General features: G+C 43.2%; 1 protein-coding gene across 1 annotated transcript in view; it reads right to left on the minus strand.

The window, feature by feature from the left end:
* Window positions 1–20594, minus strand: part of VPS8 (VPS8 subunit of CORVET complex) — a 65060-nt gene that overhangs the window by 43449 nt on the left and 1017 nt on the right. The window contains exons 3-17 of the mRNA XM_063166691.1: window positions 19231–19361; window positions 17718–17811; window positions 17147–17179; window positions 15738–15792; window positions 10667–10791; window positions 9137–9223; window positions 8062–8129; window positions 7329–7482; window positions 7170–7229; window positions 6288–6395; window positions 5442–5522; window positions 4373–4543; window positions 3619–3693; window positions 3111–3146; window positions 829–919 (exon numbers count right to left, since the gene is read on the minus strand). Of these exons, the coding sequence (XP_063022761.1) occupies window positions 829–919; window positions 3111–3146; window positions 3619–3693; window positions 4373–4543; window positions 5442–5522; window positions 6288–6395; window positions 7170–7229; window positions 7329–7482; window positions 8062–8129; window positions 9137–9223; window positions 10667–10791; window positions 15738–15792; window positions 17147–17179; window positions 17718–17811; window positions 19231–19361 (1369 nt within the window). The remainder of the gene's footprint in view (window positions 1–828; window positions 920–3110; window positions 3147–3618; window positions 3694–4372; window positions 4544–5441; window positions 5523–6287; window positions 6396–7169; window positions 7230–7328; window positions 7483–8061; window positions 8130–9136; window positions 9224–10666; window positions 10792–15737; window positions 15793–17146; window positions 17180–17717; window positions 17812–19230; window positions 19362–20594) is intronic.

Raw genomic sequence — 20594 nt, forward strand, 5'->3', positions numbered from 1 at the left:
TAAAAACTGAGAGAACAATTAATGGAGAGCTGTCAAAGACTGCACGAGTGTAATTGCTGGAGGAGGTCTTGATGCAAATAAGCTGAATAAAGTGCACTAAAAGGGGAAAATATAAATGCCAAATCAAAAAGACAGTTTTTCATTATTCAAAGCATTACAATCTGCTTTATTGTGCTATATCCATGCACTAAAACAAAACACATCTTCATATACCAGCAATTTCACAGCAGGATCCTGTCCTGGGAACCTGCATCCCACTGTCAAAGCCATCAGAAGTTATTTGCTGTAAAATCAATGTGTCCAGTACAAATCTGACCACACAAGTGGCAGTATCTGGCATAATTAACATATTTCTCAAGCAACCTCCTCTGTAGGAAATGTGGTGCCAAAAGCCAGCATGATTCTTTCAGTTCCTTGTACAGTCAGGGGAGAGACCTGGATCAAAGCACCTGCTTGGCAGAGCTGACAGAGAATCACACTAGAAGATACCTGTGGGTCATGCATGGCCTTCAGGAATATTTTAGCAGGTTGGATATTCAACATCTGGGTCTACCTCCTTCATGGCAAAGTGACAAAAGCATGGAGTCACACCCAGATCGAGCCTGACTTTCATATGAGTTGATAAAAGGACTATAGCTTAAAAACTAAAAAAATCAAACTATTCCATATAAAGGTTGCTTCTGCCAAACTCAAAGCAACACATCCTATTTTCTCTTCTTAATTCAATTCAAAACTGTTTTCTTCCCCTAAAAAAGTGATTCCTGGATGTGCAGATATTTAAAACCACCCCCAGAGGTTTCAGTTAGAAGCAAACAAGTCCAAACTTACCTACAACAGCCTTTGCTTTACCTTCATAGAAGGACCAAGCAAGAGCCAGGGCATCTGTGAGACGTTCTTGTTTCAGAAGGTGGTCAACTCTCTAAAACAACAAGGAATACTGGACCTCAGAGCCACAGAAAAGATGATTCCCTCCCCTTTAAGACTGGCATTTCCCAGTAGTGGGTCATGGCTCCTGACAGCAAGGCAACACAACACCTCAGAAGCTCTCACCACACTGCAGTAAAGGACAGGATCTCAAAGAGATTCTCTCAAATGGACATTTTCTGCTGGACTAGGAAATGTCAGGCCCCACACATCAAGTCCCTCTGGGGGGACATTTTAAGTCAAATGCTTGATGGATGAAGACCCCCAGCATTACTGACTGCCTGATAAACAAAGGATAAAAATTTTCCACTCCCCATCTTTGCCTAACCACTTGGAGCTCAACAGCCTGGAGTGAAAAACTCTGCCATGCTTTCAGCAAAGCAGGTACTCATCCCACCCCCTATTTTCTCCTGAGCTCACAGTCAGCAAGGACTGAAGTAGATCACAAGTATTTTCTGCTTTAAGGAACCATTAACACCTAAGGCCAAGCACCACTGGCCTTGGTATGATAGGTCAGTGTCCAAGAACTGTTGGAGAGAAGAAAGATTGCAGGTCTCAGCCCAGCATTCTGTCCTGCAGCAAGAACTCCCAGTTTCACCCTAACCACCACACACTCAATTCAAACTCTCAGTTAAGTCCCCTGTGATACAGGCACAACTGCAACACAGTAGAAACCACATAGTAATTTAGAAAGGGACTGTCTCAGAGCACAAACTGTGTTTGACTTTGGAATTCCAGGAAAATCTGTACCTGAAATCATGGATGAGAACAAGACTCTTCATTACAGCTCACTAAACCAAATTCAGTGGTGAATGGCAGGAGACAAAACTAGCAGAGAGAAGCAGCCATAGTATCTAAAATCTCAACAGAGCTCAACTGTTCATATCCTATAAAAGGTCCTGATACAATGTCATGTGAAGGAGTTTGTAATCACAGATGAGGACAACAGCCCTAAAGCAACCTAAGCAAGAGGAAAAATGGTGAAGGTCACTGCTTAAAGGAGAAATATGAGACTGCAAAGAAATAGCTACCAGATCTCCTTGGGAGAAGCTGATTCTTGATTCACTGAAGCCTTCTACATAGAGGCATAAGCTGAATTTACTACTGAAGTTTGCTGATGACCAATTGGGAGCGTGTGAGGTGAGACAGAAGAACAGAAAGACACGAGAGAGATGCCCCTGAAGCTGGAAACAGAAGAATGATGCTACTCAACAATATAAGCAACTTCCAGCAGAAATCAGTTTGGCTACAGGGCACCAGTGAATCTCCAGAGTGCCCAAGTCACTGACATCCCATAGCCAAAAGAACAGAAAAATGAGATCCAAGGATGCATGAGAAATGACACATCTAGCAGAGACTGTGAAGAAGGGGTGACACTGTACATTGCACTTGTAAGACCTTACCCAGAGCAATATGTGGCAAACTGTTTGCCCATGCCCAAGAAACTGAGCACACAGGACACACAGCAAACAGGGACTACAAATAAAGAAAGGAATTGAAAGTAATCTCAAGAGAGAGCTGAAAGAGCTCTGCTTAGCCTTGCAAAACCAAGCCTGGGAGAAAACATGCACACACTGAATAAACATACTGCAAAGTGGTGATGCAGAAAGGAAAACAGCTGTTTGAGTCAAGGGAAAAGTACAACACAGGAACAGATCTAAATAGATCACTAAGAACTTGAGTGTGGGCATTGATGGGGTTTCAGCTGTCAGGGAAATGATGTCCAAAAAAAATCTTCAACCAACAAGGACCTAAAATCCTATGGATTTCTAGGTAGTCTTTGATGGATTTTATGATGCAGCTCCTGCAGTAGCTGGAGACAAACCCCAGTGAAGCAGATTCTCTTTCACTCCTGGATGTTTGTGTGGCAGACACGAGCTTGCACACAGCTTGTGGAAGACTTCATCACACACTCAGGTAAGTCAAGCACTGCACTAACAGAAGCTGACACACAGCAAGGCATGATGCCTTGTTTGGGAGAACAGGGTCTCATTCAGCCTGGGAATTTAGGCAAGCAATTTTCCAGTGTCCCCATGAAAATCAGTGTATCCACAGCACTGGCTCTGTGCAGCAATCAGGAATCCTGAACACAGTGCCCAGAAAATGCTCCACAAATGCTCCCTCCCTCCTTTGAGCTAGATTTAAGCAATTCAAGCCTAAGTTGAAGAGTGTCCCTCTCAACATACCTCTCTCCAGCTTCTCAATGTCATGACATGAACAGACTAGGAACGAAAAACAGAAATTGAAAGTTATTTACTGGCAGCTGCTCATGCAGCCTGTAGTACCCCACAGACTCACCACAGCTCACCAGTACAGATGACTAAAAAAAGCATCCCTCAAGCAGTACAAATTGGAGCCCAGTTTTAGTTGCTGTCTTATTTTTTTCTGCTTATTCCCTAGCACATTTATAACAGAGACAGAGCAGCTGAGGGCAGAGGCCATCTCAGTAAAGTAAGGCTAAGTTTACCCTGGAGCAGAATGAATCAGGATATTGTGAAACTATGACAATGTCTCACTCAGCCCATACCCTGGCTAAAAACAAATTACTGCACATTTCCTTCACCCTCCAACATAAGTGCACAAAGAACCTTTTCCCAAAGCACATCTCCACAGAAGACAAATTGCCCCTTTCTAGAAGAGCTACCATCAACAGTGAATGCCCTGTATTTTTACTGAAAAATTCCCCCCACTTACCTTAGTTCCAAGGTAAAAGACCTGACCACCACAGCTGCTGATGGACTGGTAACAAGCTTTCTCTCCAACCAGTGCCTACAGGGAGAAAAGACACATGCAAGTGAAACTGCATTTTGGGTTTTTTTAAGATTTCCCAAACAACATAAACAGACTTCCAAGATCCTTTGCAATGCAGAAATCAAAACAAGAGTGGAGAAAGAACATCAAAAATTTCTGGGCAGTAGCAAGTCAAAGAGCTCTGCTGTCACTCCCTCCTGCTTGTGAACTCAGCTTCAAGTCCTGCTGAGCTCTAGCTACCCAAAAATGATGAAGTAGGGCTCTGACTCTACCCTCAGGTGCCAGAAAGGTAATGGGGGGCCCTTTCCTTGCCACCTCCTTCTTCACGTATCTTCCTCAAGAGCAAATGTGTAGGGCACACAGATGGGAAGACAACTGTTCAAGTGAGAGTTGCTAGAACAGCAGTTTGACTGCCAGTAACCAGTGCTCCAGTCTGTGGTGTATTAAGTTGGAAATCGTCTTAAAGAATAAAGCACATCAGCTTTTGTCCCAGACAGAGTATTCCAAAGCCTGGTAAAGGAGGAGCAGTTCCTACAACCTTCCATGCACCAAAGGAAACAAGAGCTGTCTGTTTTCTGCCCACATCACCACCATGTTTGACTTCTGAAATGCTCCCAAAAGGCTTTTTCCCTCCAGGCTTCGACTTGGGCCCTACATCAAACACAGCTGCAAACACAAGGAGGCCACCAGTGCCTACCAAGGCCTCGCTGACATTGCCCCCTGTGGCCAGAGACTTGAAGTGGCTGCTGTTGTAGACCAGCTGAACCTCTGAGATCTCGATGGTCTCCAGCTCCTCCTGGGTCTGACGGTCTATGACGTGCAGCTTCTCCACACTGTCCAGCAGCACCGCTGTCCGTGAGTTGATCCACTGCAAAAGCAGCAAATTCCACATCTCAGCAATGCATTCTCCATTACAGCCAAGGAAACAGGCTCTGGCCATATCCCTGAGCATCCCTACTGGGAATTCTGGGACAGCCAGTAGCTTACTTACTATACATGGCTGTCACGGACACATTTTATGAAAAATCTTTTTGTTAGGATTTTTTCTCCTGAGAAGCTGGGAGGCCTCAGGAACAAAATGTAAACAATAATTATCTGCTGCTGTGGAATGCAACAGGTGCATCTGTGATTGGTCTCATGTGGTTGTTTTTAATTAATGGCCAATCACAGTCCAGCTATCTCAGACTCTCTGGTCAGTTACAAGATTTTATTACCATTCCATTCCTTCCTTTCCTTGCTAGCCTTCTGATGAAATCCTTTCTTCTATTCTTTTACTATAGTTTTAATATAATATATATCATAAAATAATAAATCAGCCTTCTGAAACATGGAGTCAAGATTCTCATCCCTTCCTTCATCCTGAGACCCTGTGAACACCACCACAACATGGCCACTTCACAACTGCATACATGCATGACTTCAAAGGCAGAGATAATTAGGGTCCTTCTGCACAGAAATTACATGGAATCCTCAAAGAAAACAGCTGTAGACAGATGGCAATCCACCAGAGCCCTTGTCCCCTTGGCACACAGTTTATGCTACAGCACACCTTCTATGCAGAGGTGTCAAAGCCAAGACAACTACACCACTGTTCACAGGTGGTTACCACACTGTGCTGGTTTTCCACAGTCCCAAGTGTAAGGACATTTTCAGTTAGCTATCACCAGAAAAACACAGCCAAGAGCACAGAACTAAGGGCTACTGAGATACATTTACAAGAAAACTAGTGCAAAAAAATTTAACCCTTCTGCAGTCCTGAGACTTACAGTAAAGTTGATGAGATCATAGTGCAGATGAAGCTGCCTCTGCTTTGTGACATGTATTGCACCACTATCATCTCTCTTGACCTGAAAGAGAAAACAAACAAGGCTGACTTAGACTCAGACTTCCTTGAGCTCAGCCTCTCAGTTCCCACAGGGCACCACAGTGACTCCAGGAATCTTGAGCTCCCCCATACAAGCATCTCAGCAAGCCAAGTTTAAGCCATGCATCCTTTTCTTTCTCCCCAGTTTTACCAAGAGAGATGAGAAAGAGGATTCAATCCAGACAACCAGATGTCTGGGTGCTTAAACAAAGCTCAAGGTCCAACATGATCGCAGAGTTGGAGAACAAACTTAGCACTCCAAAGCCAAAATGCCAGATTTTCAGAAGCCTTGCTCTCATACTGAAATCAGCATAAAATTGTCTCCAAACAATCGTATCTGCATGTGTAACTGCTGCAGATCTAAACAGCATGAGCACCATGCCCACAAGTTACACATCAACAGGACTGAAAGATCTTTTCTTAGTGTTTTACACAGTTTTTTCCAGACCCATGTTTTAAAGCAAAAACTAAGATGGTGTCTCAAATTCACATGCCCCAGAAAACAATCCACACACTTATATCTCCAGTAGAAGCACACTGCAAGCCAGTACTTCTGGAACAGGTAAATCCCATGCCTCCAGGCAAGGCACCACTGCAGCTGAAGAGCAGTGACCACCAGGCTGGTTTTCCCAGGCCAGTGGGAAGCTGCAGTTGTTCCAGCATGCTCAGCTATCACACTGTCACTGAGCTAGAGGCTCAATCCCTGACTGTGACCACCTGAAAGCAGCAGAGAACAGCCTAGGCTCACCAGAAGGAAGTACACGACATCTCCTCGACAGAAGGCAAGCATGGGGTTCACCGAGTTCTGCACGGCCACAAAGTGCCACGCCAGCAGGGGGACACTCGAAGGGTCCATCTGTCACACACAAAGCACAGCCACTGGTTAAGGCACACCCTCAGCTCCAGGACATGTGGCTCATCAGCTGCTTCTCACTTCTGCCTGTGTTTGGTACACACAGGGGCTGCAAAGCAAACTCCTCTTTGGTCCAGTCACACACTTGGAGCTCTTGGCAAAGTGGACACCGACACAGAACTCCACTGGTGTCTGAGCTACTCAGGGTAGATCCAATCCCACATGGATACATGGACTACAACAAGCTGCAGCTTGATATCCCTTGTCTCCATTTTCCTAACATAACCCATACCACATCTGCCCCCAGCTGCTTTTACAAGAGGAATTAGGCCATTCACCAGTGAAAGTGAATATTCAAGAGTTTAGAAGACTAACTGTTTAATGCTCAAATTCCTCTTGGTTCCTGTCCCTGTAATTAAGGGGCCTGTTTTATGGTTCTAATAGAAAACAGTGGCCCCAGTCCAAGGTGATTGTAGCCATAATCAGGTAACATTTCATCTGTGGATGCATACACACTGCAGCAGGAAAGAGAAGAAGCTGAGGGACTCCCTCCTGCTTATTTGAGAAAATCAGCATCTTCACAGAGGTACAGCTGGAAGCAGCTTTTTCACCTCCTCTCTGCAACAACCTCCACACATTAGACCCAAAGATTATGAATGCCATTTCACAGTGTTGTGGAAGGCAGTGGTACCAAACACCTGATCCTGATCTCAATCCTTTCCTCCAAGAAAATGTTTGTACATAACCCAAAAAGCACCTGTTGGCTTTATTACTCACACGGCCATAGGGAAAGGTCATCCACACTTTCAGAGATGGCTTCAGGCCAATAACCAGGATCTTCAAGGAAAGAAAACAGAAAAATAAAATATCTGAGTATGCAGCAGAGAGCTTCACCTTTGTGATCTCACATCAAGCCTCCCACAAGCAGCAAGTTACCTTGGTGAGGGAGGCCATGGCCAGCAGTGAATACTGGGTGATAGGATGGTCTCTCAAATCAACCTTTGCATGTAATGGCTCAATACAGCAAACTTCCCCCTTGGAGCCACTGAAGAGACACCGAGACTCGCACGTCCTCACTCCCATAACCCTCCTGCAAAGAGCACAGATCAGCTTGGTGGCAGCCCAACAATCTCAGGAGCGATCCTTCATAACCACTCCTTCTAAAAAGTCCCTTGCAGAGCTCCAGAGACCACTTCTGACATGAAACTGGAGGCAATCCCCTACAGCTGCTCAGATACAGACAAGAATTCAAGATCTTATCTGAGAATAAGATTTGGGCAATTCCTGGACTTTATCAGATTAACTGTCAATCCTGCCTCCTCCTGAAGAGGCCAAGAGTAAAAGGAGCAGCTACTGCAGGACAGCACTCACTAATGAGCCAAGATACAATGAGAGGCAGCACTTTCATGCCAGCAACCAAGAGCCCACAAGGAATGTCAAGTTCTGGACAATACAGCGACACCTTAACAATTAAGGCTATCCTTTGCCTATTGCACTGCCACACAGCATCTTGCTTCAGCTGAGAAATTACACTGCAGCCCTAAATTACACCTTCAACAGTCAGGCAGTAACTTTATTGGTTTCAATGGGTTTTTTTCTCCCTAGGTTTTAGAAACCATGACCCAGAATTGGTTTCTTGTACTTTCTCTGGAGAGAGTTATTGTCTTACTTAAATGACAGTTCAAACACGGAGCCTCCGCTGTCATTGCAAATTGCGAGTGTCGGATCATCTGTAAACTGAGCAGAAAACGAGATTAAAACGGCCCTAAGAAATAAACTACAACAAATGGATATAAAAACACATGCTATGGCAGTACTAACACCACACAGAGTACAAGCAGTGCACCTACAGAAAGACACCTTAAATATACCAAGTTCAAACAATCACTGGGGTTTTTTTATTATGTGCAAAAAAAAAAAAGCAAGATTTGTGTTTCACCTTCATTTCCCCAGCAAGCCCTGTTGCCAGATTCTGGTACCAAAACCCCACTCCTTTATGCTGCAGCTCAGAACTGCAGCACATCAAAGCCTGAGCTGCCTCTAGAAGGGCTCTCAGCCTCAAACCCATGGGTTGGGGCCAGAACTGGTGGATGGGCTGCAGCTACAGACAGACCCAAATCAGAAACATCCAGAACTTCTGAAGATACCAAGTAATTCAGAGGATCACAGTCTCCACTGGGGACACTTCTGGAGATGTTTATATCCAGAATCTGTAAGCCCACAAAATCTGAGGCTATGAGAAACAAAGCCAGGCACAAACTCAGATATGATTTCTGTGTATGACAATAACACTGTGCTGAACAAGAAGCAATAGATTATTTCTCTTTCAACCCAAAACAGTCCCAACAAGCTATATGAAAAACTGCTTACAGAAGCTACTTTCTGAGTTCAGATTCTTTTTAAGTTGAAAGTTGGCAAGTCACGTATTCAGGTCACAATATTGCATGTTTTACAGAAATGTGTTCTAACAACTAATTCTTCATACATTTTGGCACTGGAGAGAGGAGTTATAACAGACAACAACTGTTGTTTGCTACAGTACAACTCACAGCCAAAACTATTATGTCAGTATACATAGTTTCATTTTAGAACAGAATTTCTGCTCATTTTTCTCATCCCTGGATACCACTGCCATAGGCAGTGTTAAATCTAAATCATGTTAAATCTAGAAGTACTACACAAGGAAAGTCACCACATCTGACTGAACAAAACTGGGATAAAAGTAGTAATTGAGTGTTTATTACCTTGATGTGCAAAATGGCTGTTCCTGGAGGGTGGGCATCTGTTATTGACCGCAGCAGCTTCCCACTGGCCAGATCCCACATGGTGATCTGCAAGCACACTCTGCTCAGTACACACTCACTGTCAAGGGGTTCTCTCCATCACCTTGTGCATTACAGTACAGCAACAAATTCCTACACTGACATTATCACCCTGGGTTAGTAGGGGTTTCATATCAAAGAAAAGGGACCCGAAATCTGTTCCTGTCCTGCTTCTCCAAGCAGTTCACTTATCTGCTTAGAGCTGACACCATGTGTTATCTCAACTCTGAATCATCTCCTTTTGGCCAGCTCTCCCCACCTGCCCAATCTCCCTCAGCTCACAGCTATCTGCCTGATAAGAACATTAAAGAGTGTAAGACAACTTTGTTACCACCCAACAAGTCAAATGCATTTCTCTGTCTTAGAACCAGTGAACAGGTGAAAAATCTCTGCTGACACCCCTGAGCAAAACTCAAGCATCTCCATGGCTACCATGAACCTTGTCCCTCTTCTCCTCCTGAGCTTGCTCAGCATGACAAGGCAGGTAGGAGAATAGACCTTGGCTTGTACTTAATATTAATTCAAGCATTTTCTCAGCTAAGAAACACGAAGTCCCAAACTGCTCACCACACAACTGCCTGGAAGAGTTGAGATTACAATCTGAATAAAACTTTTTTAAGGGAAACAGTACTTTATGTGATCCTATAAATCATCTATCAATGCTTCTAGACCATATGTTCCATAGCTGTTGTTCCAAAATGTTTTATCTGAGCATCATTTAAAACTGGCTGCTGTCCTGCACTGATTAAGTATTTCCACATGGCCTGCAGCAAGCTGTCATTGAGTCCTACCATAGGCACAGGGGTGTGTTTTATCTACTATGAAGGTGAAAGCAAAGGGAAATGAATGCAAAAAGAAAAAGTAGCCTTCTTTGTACTTCTCTAAATGTTACCAAGGTGATGTCTACCTATTTTGGTTTAGTCTTGTTGCTTTTGTTCAGGAATTGCTTTCTCTCCTTTGGTTCTGAGAAAGGGCATAAAACCACAACAGGCTCAATCCCTTTTCCCTTCAAAAGCTATGCTACTTATGTCACACAAGTAATGTATTAGCAATAATTCATTTTGGGGTTGCATATGAGTTTCAAGAATTTGAAGTCATCACCACAGTGAAAAACAGCTTTAATTACCATGTACAGACCTCAGAGAGTGACCTAGAATGACTAAACTGCTTGTCCCAGTGAGCCACGGCACATTTTAGTTTAACAGGAATTATGTCACAATTAAATGAGCCCTTTGCTATATTCTGCATTACTCACTTCCTGCACAGAAACCTGATTCAGCAGGAATTGGCTGTCCCAAAAAGCTCTGGGCACATCACGCTGCATGGGCAGCTTCTGAGCACCCAACCAGCCAACACACAGCTACGGACTGAGGGGCTAGGCTTGGAGCTGTTGGCACCTCCAGGTAAGCTCTCAGGACAGAGCACTGCAGCAGCTCATCCTTTGGGAATTACCTGTCCTTTTGCAAAGCCACAGAGCAGCCTGGAGCAGTCATTGTTGATGCTGAGAGCAGAGATGGCCCCGTACTGGGCCCCAACCGCGGTGCTGCCCAGACACAGCCGGAGAGCCTGGTTCTGATCTGCAGCAGAGCAATTGGTAAAAAGTAAAGGAAGAGCAATGGTTAAAATGAACATCATGAAATAATTCACACATACAATTCACCTGGGGTACATTAACAATTCACAGACTTACAGTTAAGTTCTTTTAAAAAGGAGTTTACAAGATGAGAGCTCATGTTAGAACAAAAAGAGTGGGACACTGTCTTGCAGGGAAATACAAAAACTATTTTTAGAAGTACAAATCAGGGACAGGAAATATGGAAATGCAGAGGTATTACATACTGAAAAAGAAACTACTAGAAAAATCAAATCAGAATCTAGCTTTCCTTTCACTATTCTACAACAGTGGTTAAGTTCTAGCAAGGAAGATGACAAAATTAATTCTACCTTCTGAGCCTTGTATTTCTGCCTTTGAACATCAACTACAAAACCCCAACAGAGGCTTTTGGTGAGTGCAATTTTATGTCAATTTTATTCTTATTATGAAATTGTACTCCTTGGTTTTGTTGCTAAAGGCCAAAGGCGGGAAGGAAAAGGCGCTTTTGTCTCCAAGCTGCACAGTTAAAACACCCAATGAGTCCTGGTGCACACAGCTCCTACTCTATAAAGGAACTCTCTCCCTGAGCCACAGGCTGCTGCAGAGGAGGTGCCACTGCCTGCAGAGCCTCCACAGGGACTGCACTGCTGCAGGGCCATGCCTGTCCACTCCTGCACACCACAAACCATGGGCACCTCTGTCTGTGCCAAGTTCTTGGAGGCTCCCAAACCATGAGAGAATCACAAGTGCTTTACAAGATGCTGCTCTTCATGAGTTTGGATGAGAATCCTCTGCCTGTCTTTGGTGCACTGCTTTTAAAAGCTAAGAAAAATGTCCTGGAGCTGCTTTTTCCATCCGTCTCTGCTTTTGAGCAAGGGAGTGAGAAAAGATGCTTTGTGAGAACTACTGGAATGAAGACTACAGGGATATGAACTATATCAGAAGCACCACAATAACACTGTGCAGGATTCACCTCGAGCAAGGAAGGGAAAGGACTGGATCCAGGAAACAGAGCTGAGCACCAGAAACACCCTGGAAGATGCGCCCAGGGCATGGGACATGGTTCTCCAAGCTGCAGCACGGGTGGGAACATGCTGGCTGTGAAACAGAGCATGGATGTATCCTACATTACCTGCCCAAAGTAAGGCATTTATCAGTCTGTTCAGACAGCTGAGAGTGGGAGTCACCTTTCAAATCCCATCTGTATGAAGAGGCAGGAGTGGAGTTCAGAAATAAACACCAGCAAGAACAGCTCAACTCCTGGATCACTCTAAAGCACTGCTCAGAGTGAGGAGAAAACATTTTTGGCCACGCTACCAGGACACACCTTGATATCATTGTGACAAGGGTGTTCACAGCATGGATCAGAACAGGTCAAGGAAAAAGAAGATGAATCATGAAAGATGTCCATGGAAATTCGGAGAAAACAGAGCTACAACTGGAAAACAAGTTTCACAGAGAGATATTCTCCAAATGGTGTCAAGATCCAAAGAAATAACACCTGTTCCCTGGAAATGCAGTTCATTTACAAAAATACAACCTGCTAACCATAACAATTTGTTTGAAAATAGGGGAATAATGCAGCTCCTTATATTAAAGGTGAATGACTTCATTCCTGAACTACTTTCCACTTCAGCCTAAGCCTGTCAGTGACTCAATCAATAACCCGTTTCCTCTCAGGCATGAAAAAGGAGAATCCCCCACAGCTTTCTCTGAAAAGGTTTTATTTCTTTATATGTATCTCCACAGGAACTTTCAAAAGCCATCTTCTTTTTCCCTCACCTGCAATGTCAATTCAAAACAAACAAGGCCTCTATTGTATGCCTAAATTAAGTGATTTGTATGACCAATCCAGTACTTGTTCTTGTTTGCAGACAAAGGATGACACATAATAAGAACCATTAGACAAGATTAAAAAAAAAATACTCAACTATAATATGGATGAAATTGCTTCCAAGGCAAATCAAGATCAGAAAATCAATGAGCTTCTACTAATAGTCTGGCAAAGTAATAAAAATAGACAAAAGCAAAAGGTTATAAAAGCTGATCTGATGATTTTCCAGACTTGCATTATCAGCTTGCAAGTAAGGCACATTAAGGATTAAATATAAAAAGCTTTTGCCAAATGCTTGAAACAAAGGTGGCTATCAACTGTCAAAAAATTGTTTTAATTTTTCCATTTACATAAGGCAATTCTTCAACTGAAAATTTTCCAGCAGTAACTGTGCTGCTCTCAGAGTCTGAAGTCAAAATGAGATGGAGTTTAAATACAATTCTGCACATACAGAAAAAAGACAAGTTTGTGGATGTGAAAGAAGTAATTTTCCAAACCAAAGAAACCAGTATAGCACTGCAGAAGCTGATACTGCTCAGATCACCAGATTTTCATCAAGATCTTCTCCTTAAGCCCTGATTTTCCTGAGTTTGAAAGGCTTGCTTGGTTTTCTGCAGAATTACTGACACACTACTAATTTTATTAGGCACAGTGCCAGGAAATGCTCTGGGTGGGTGCTGATCTCATGGAAGAGCCTTGTCCTGCCCTGAAACAACACCTTTACTAACAGCTATGGACCTGCTGCGTAGGACATGACAAAAATCATATTTACCTGCTCCTCTACTGTCCCTGCCTGGAGAATCTGGGAGTGTGCAGTGCACATGCACCCACTGAGCAACTCCCAGCAGCATCATCCACTGAAGGCTGCTGCACTCTGAGCTGCCCCTGAAATCCTGGCACAGACAACATGCAACCTGGGCATGCAGGGACATGCACACAGCAGTGGTACTGTACCTTTGCCTTTCAGTCCACACAGAAAGGGCCAAAAGAGGAGAAAAAAAGCCAGAAATCAATGTAAGAGGAAGGAGTGAAGCAATGAACAGCACATATGTGACAATCTCCAAAGACACAAACTTCAGATTTTGCTGAGTGTTTCCTCTGGGTAATATTCCCCCTTCTGATTTATTCAAGAAATGATGCTGTGATGGTTAGTGTTCTACAACCAGGCAGTTTAAAAAGTGAGTTTATAAATTTGAACTTCATTGCATTGAAGACCAAAAAATAGAAATGTGAGAGGAAATAAAACTGGAAGTTCACTGTAACATAACTGGTAAAACTATTTTCACCCAGAGGAGTGTCTCCAGGCCTGCAGACATCCCTTCCTACCCTCTCTTCTGCAACACTTCCAGGATGTCAGACTTGGCATCTAATCCAACACTAACCCAGAAGGAAACTGCTTTTCAATATTACATGTGCAGCCTGAGAACTGCCCTGTGATAATGTTTCAGGAGTCAACAGAAGCATTCAAAAAGCAGAATGAAAGTCTCTCAAGTCTTCTATAATAACAACAGAGCAGACAAACCATGAGTACAGGTGGACTTGGGAGAAGAGACAAATTAGCTGAAATCAAATATATGAAAGAAAAAATAAAGTTTAAAAAATTGTGTTAGTGACAATCAGAGAAATTTGTTCAACCAGGAAATGGATCTACAATTTTGCATGCAAAAAAGATGTTATATTCCCATTGTACAGTATAAACCCTGCACACACCTTAGAAACCTTCAGGGAGTAAGTCTGACCCTAATTCACACATCTAGTAAAAAAAAAAGTAGAAATATTGACTGGTCTACAGAAATTCAGTCTTGGTTTAAATTTCAGAATAAACCCAGGCCAGATCTCCAATTCCCTCTTTGCCCACAGCAAAGCCTCCTAGAGCCCTATACTGCCAAGTTTTCTCTCTCTTTAGATACATCTGAGAGCACTGGGATCAATGCCCAAGTTTCAGTTACAGAACTGAAGGAATTCTGCAGAGAATAAGTGTCCAGGAAGCATCCTGAAACAAAACTGGACACTGCACTTCCATTCCTCATCACTTTCAAATCACAGCACAGACTCACAGAGTGACTTCAGCTGTAAGGGAGCTGTGCATGGAGGTCTCTGGCCCAGCCCTGCTGCTCCAAGCAAGGTCAAAGAAAGCAGCCAGTCAGAGCCTTGAATTTTGAATATCCCCATGCAAAGAGACTGCACAACCTGTCTCAACTCTTATCTCATGCTTCAACCCCCTCAGGATGAAAATCTTTATCAGAGCTCCCCTCAGTGCAGGTCCAGTGCCTCCTACCCAGCACCATGGACCTCTGGGAGGGCTCTGAGGCTCTCTTCCATCCACCTTTCCTTCAGGGAGCAGAATTGTTTCAATACTGGATTAAGCAAATGGCATAAAATAGTTTAATGCCTAAATACCCAGGAAGGTGAGTCTTGCATTGTCACAGTGTTTCCCATCTCCCTGGTACCTGTCCCCTTAACTTCTGGTCTCCAAGAATTTTAATCAGCATCAATAAATACACTGACATTTCTAAGCTGGAAAAGAACTGGGTGCTGCACAGACAAAGAGCACAAAACCTGAATGTGACTGGGAACAGGTCCAGAGCTGTTCTGGCCCAGCAGGGCAAACAGAGGCACAAGCTCAGAAAATCTTGTAAGAGAGTTTGGTGATAAGGGGAAGAGCAGAATGACAATCAAGGGAGCAGAGGGGCCTGCCTGGTGCAGGGGAAGGGCAGGGAAGGAAACAGCCAGGGCACAGGTCTGCAGGCAGCCAGGGCCAGAAGCTCCACTTCCCAGGGAACACAACTCCCACAAAGCTGACACCTATTCAGACACTGGGCAGAAGGTCATTAGTGATAATGGCATAGAAAAGGCTCTTTAGACAATTCCCATGTGGTTAAATTTCTCCAAGTACCAACAACGCATAAGAAACATGAATGAGATGACAAATACTACTTCTGCTTCCTTTCTTTACTGAAAGAAAAACACATTTAGCACAAACAACATCCTAGAAGAAACCCAGCCTGCAGTTATAAATCAGGCTAGCTTGTGTTTGCATTTTTTTTTAAGATCACTAAAATGTAAAAAAACTCCAAACTTTATTTTTAACTTACCAAATATCAGTGCTAACCCATGGGACGTCCCCACTGCTATCAGATTTGATGCTGCCTGAAAGAGTCATACAGGAAGATTGAAAGCAGAAGAAACATCTTTCACAAATCCACCACTTATCAAGCAAAGTTTGGAAAAGGGGAAGATTTCAAAGGTTATCACTTTATCAACTTATAACTGACAAGCACAATTCCTGCATGAAGACAGATAGGTACTACACCTGAACAGCCATCACACAGATTATCTAAAGATCAGAGGGCTGCTTTTTCCTCTGCTGTTTGAAATTCAAACACTCAGAGTGGTACCCACAGCAAAATTTCATCTTTTAAAGTCAGTCTCATTCTTCTGGTGTAGTTGCTGAGTATAAATACTTGGGATTTTATCCTAAATCAGCTGCCACTTCCACATCTGAACTCTTCTAAAACCCTGGCCAGTGCTGGTCTCCTGAAGCCAGAGACTCCAACTTCTTTCCATGGTGAATTAAACAAATCCTATTAAACATATCCTCAAAGATCCTACTGCACTTGCCAACTTGCACTCAATGAAATAAAACTTTCTAGAAATCACATAATGCTGTAGATCTATTCATCTTGTTTTATTTCCTAACAAGTCTAAGTCAGATGAAAAAAATTCAAAGGCCTTAATGTCTGGATGTGTAAGTACAGGTTTTTATTCTATGTACATATCAGTTACAACTTGTTTCTAGCTTTACTCTGCAGTCTTTTGCCTTAGAAGTGACAACTTTTTCCTTTTCTTTTTAAACAAAAATATATTTTATGGGCTGCTGTTACTATAGTCAAAGGGACTGAGCACACCTTTAGTTCCTCTGTAAAACATTAAAACTCACTTCACAAGGGCATAATAAATATTGACTGCATTTCACCTCATTAAAATGCTTCTCATTCTACTACAGGCAGTTTCACTTCTGACATATTTAGATATGATGCTTGACTTCATGCTTGACTTCAAGAATTTTGATGCAAATTGCTAAGCTGGAGTTTCCTTCAGACAGCCTTTTAGTTAATACTTCAGACAGTGAGACAGAGATTTGGAGCCCATCATTTGGAGCACTCTAGTTAAAGTTTCTATAAAAAAATGTCAAAGCAATAACTGGCAAAGAAGAAACAATTAGGGAAATTCAGTGTGCTCAACAGATGGAGGCAGCTCAGGTGCTCAGCTAAGAAGCCCTGGTGAAGGTATAAAAAAGGGAGAGGGGGCTTGATCAGCAGAGGGGCAGCTGGGCAGTGAAGGAAGGCTGGACTCTGCCCCCAGGGAGCTTTCAGGCTGCTCCTCCCACTCCTCACGTTTGATAAGTCAAGGAAGATGCATTTATCAGCTGTCTTAAATACTGCTTTAACAAACTGGCATGAAAACTAAATATACAATCCTTGAAAATTGTGAGAGTACTTACAATTGCAGTGGGCAAGCCAGCATCCACTTTGTCCTGGGGAAACAGGAGAACACATGAGTGAGAGACAACTCCCAGATCATGCACATCTAATAATAAGAACTACAATACACAAAAAATCAACAGCAGCTGCACTTTATTGGCCCCACCAGGGCAGACAGAGCTGAGGGAACCACTGACTAGAAACACCCATGAACAGAGAGGAAGCAGAACATCCTGTAATTCCATGTGAAAGTTACTGTGCTCCTCTCAAAGAGCCATGTGCCTGTTGGAGGCATTGAGCAAACCCAGTTCCAGCACCTTCAAGCACATTTTCATGTCATATGAACATTTCCCACCACATTTCATGACATCTAGCAACACGAATCAGTGCTAAAAGTGACCCAGCACATCACTGCTGCAGCAAGTCAGCAAAGCCCTGATTCACTGCTGCCTAGAGACTACAGGTGAGTAGTGGCTGCCCCTAACATGGTGTTACACAGAACTAATAGTAGGGCCAGACAGGAGATCTCACACACACCCCAAAAGAGTTTCAAATTTTTCTTAGTGGAGGTGCCCAGAAGATGACACTTACTGCTGCAGACACTATTTGGGCAGAAATCCCCTTCAGGAGTGAGAGTCGGATCACTGATCCATGGAGTGAGAGAGAATCTGGGAGCTTTTTCTTCCTAAAGAATTAAGGAACAAACCCAAAAGCATTAGAGCAGAATAAAAGCTTGGAACTTTGCCTAACCCACAGCCAAGCCAGCAGGTAAATTCTGCATACACCTGTAACTCATGCAATTTCCATTCTTCTTCTGGGGGCCACAGAATGAGGTAAGACATGAGATAATCAGCAAAGCCTGCTCTGCCCTGCTGTGCCTGCACACAGTTTGGTGTTAACTTATCTCCTGGAGCAAAAAAAACTGACTTCCCCAAACAAATGGTCATTTTCAAGCACGTATCTGCAAGCCTTAGAATTCACTAATATATCCTGAAAGCAGCACTTCAGCTCTTTCAGTGAGAAAGTTTAAGCCTATAAAAGGTGAGTAACTATGGAAAAATGCACAACTGGAAAAGGCTCATTAGCAGAATACAGACCCATAGGAAAACTGGGTGTATGGTAAAGAGCAGCCTTCAATAAATACACAGCTCACCTGATATGAAAGCCTAAGTGCTTCTGTTTATGGAGAAAATGTCTTTAAAAACTAACTAGCGCAGGATCAGTTATTTCAAAACAGCTCTGGCAAACTCTAGCAGGCAGGATAGGGAAATTCCCCAGGAAAGCTGCAATTTTGTTGCAAAGCTCACACCACCAGAGAGCCAAATTCCCAAAACTACCAGGGAAACATTGGGTTCTTCTCTCTCCAGAGGTGCACAACCAAGCAGCTCCCACTGAGGTTCATCAAACATGTTGTTAGTAGCTGGTATTATGGCTAAGGACCCCTAACCATGGCAACCAGCCTTGCCCAAAGGTGACAGAACACCTCCAGGTTTTTCTGCCTCATACTCTCTGCTGGAAGAAGTTTAAGACACTTCAGGTAACATTTCTCTCAGTACAAACAATCTTACTTGAAAAAAGAAGGGACAGAGTCTGTACACCACCCTACACCAACATAAACCATCAGACTTGAGAGTGTTTCTATGCTGTGCAACTGCTCATGGCACACAGAGCAGCCATGGCAGTGGCTCAGGCCATCATTTGAGTAATTAACAACACACATCAGCAATATCAGAGTTAATTATCACATATTGGATGTCAATATTAGCAGTCCACTCACAGAAGGGACAGCAGTTGCCTTTTACAAATACCCACCAGCTGCCTGCAGACTAGGTGAGACACCCCTTTGAAACATTTTCTTTTGAGTCATCATGATTCAGTGCTTTAAAGACTCCACTAAAATTTGGAGAAATTAAACTAATCCATCTCCCATGAAATGCCATTATTGCTCAAACAGGTCAGCCCTCAGTGCAATTACACATCCCATCTTTGCCTATGTGATCTTGGAGGAATAAGTTTTGTGAAAAAAGGTGGATTTGTTTCCAACAGATGTAAGCAAAACCCCTTCACAAATGGTGTGACCTCCCAGGGCACGAGGCTGCAGTACCTTTTCAGGTGTGTCCTGTCCCCACTGTCAGAGCTGGCCACAGAAGAGGTGTCATAGGAGTGTGTATCTGTGTTATCAAGGTTCAAGAGAAAGGGATCCTCCAAAATGAAAGACTCTTCTTCATCATCAGTCTGGAGGGCGAGAATCACAGCTTGGTAAATGTTCAAAATGCACAACAGCATAACAGAAACACCAGCAAACAGCATCAGTTCAGCAGGGAAATGGAGAAGGAGGGCACAAGAAAGCCTCAGATTTAAAACCAGAACTATTTATTACTTTACTGGGCTGATTCTGTGGAAGAATTCCAGAATTCACAAAAATCATCAAAGTGGGCTGAAGAACAACTCAGCTAACCTTTCTTCCCCAAATATTTTGTACTCCATCAAAACTTTAACTGACCTGTAACAGAACTGCTTCCAAGTTCCCAAATTGCCAAGAGAAGGCTTAGAATGATCATCATCTACTCCAGCACTTCACCAAATGGCACTAAGAGCCCAGAAGTCCCTCCAGCTGCCACAAGAGTTGATTTTGCTCTTTTCTCAGTTCTTCTGTTTGCAATCTCTCTCTCCTTTCAGTCTTAGCCTGGAATTTTTTATTATAGTTTTTCAAAAAGCCTTTCTCCCTGATGTGTTCTAAAAGCAGTGCAGCTCCTATTGGTCTCTGAGAACAAAGCCAGAGGGAGCAAACACAACGCCCCAGCTATCCCAAACAAGCAGGGAGCAGAGCAGCTGCCCCTCGTTTCACTTACACCTGGCAGCCCTGTGCTCATTAAGCAGCTCTTTCTGAACTGCAGCTGTTTGTCTTTTTGGCTCAGATTGTCCTCTGCTAAAATCCATTTCAGAAAATGTTTTGCCAGTCATTCTCATCCTACATTTACTGACATACTGTAGTAAGACTGTCTGCACTGATATGTATTTTCTTCATTATTACCTCTCAAGTTTAAGACTTGGAATCTACTCCTCTGACATGGGTGTCACTGCATGTCCTCACAGTTTGAGATAACACAAATTTACTAAACTTCGACTACTCAAGGCACCAGTGGAAAAAGGACATAGCTACCCCTACTTCTCCTCTTGTTTCTAGCCTGCCTCTGTTTGGGACACCTTATGTATGAAAGGAACAACACAAACGAAGCTGTGAAGACTCTAGCTCTTATCTCCTCCCACAACTCCAGAACTACTCTGAATACTCTGCAATTACTTTTAACTAAAAACAGCTGTTTGGTGACCCTGACCTTTAATAGGCTGTCTAGACTTCAGATGACTCTCCAGATGAATGTGCTTGGACTTGATGAAAACATTTTATGCTGCAGCTGTAGATATTTAAATTAAAAAAAAAAAAAAAAAAAACATATCACACACTGT

The sequence above is a fragment of the Melospiza melodia genome, chromosome 12 (assembly GCF_035770615.1).
Source record: "Melospiza melodia melodia isolate bMelMel2 chromosome 12, bMelMel2.pri, whole genome shotgun sequence".
Classification (NCBI taxonomy): domain Eukaryota; kingdom Metazoa; phylum Chordata; class Aves; order Passeriformes; family Passerellidae; genus Melospiza; species Melospiza melodia.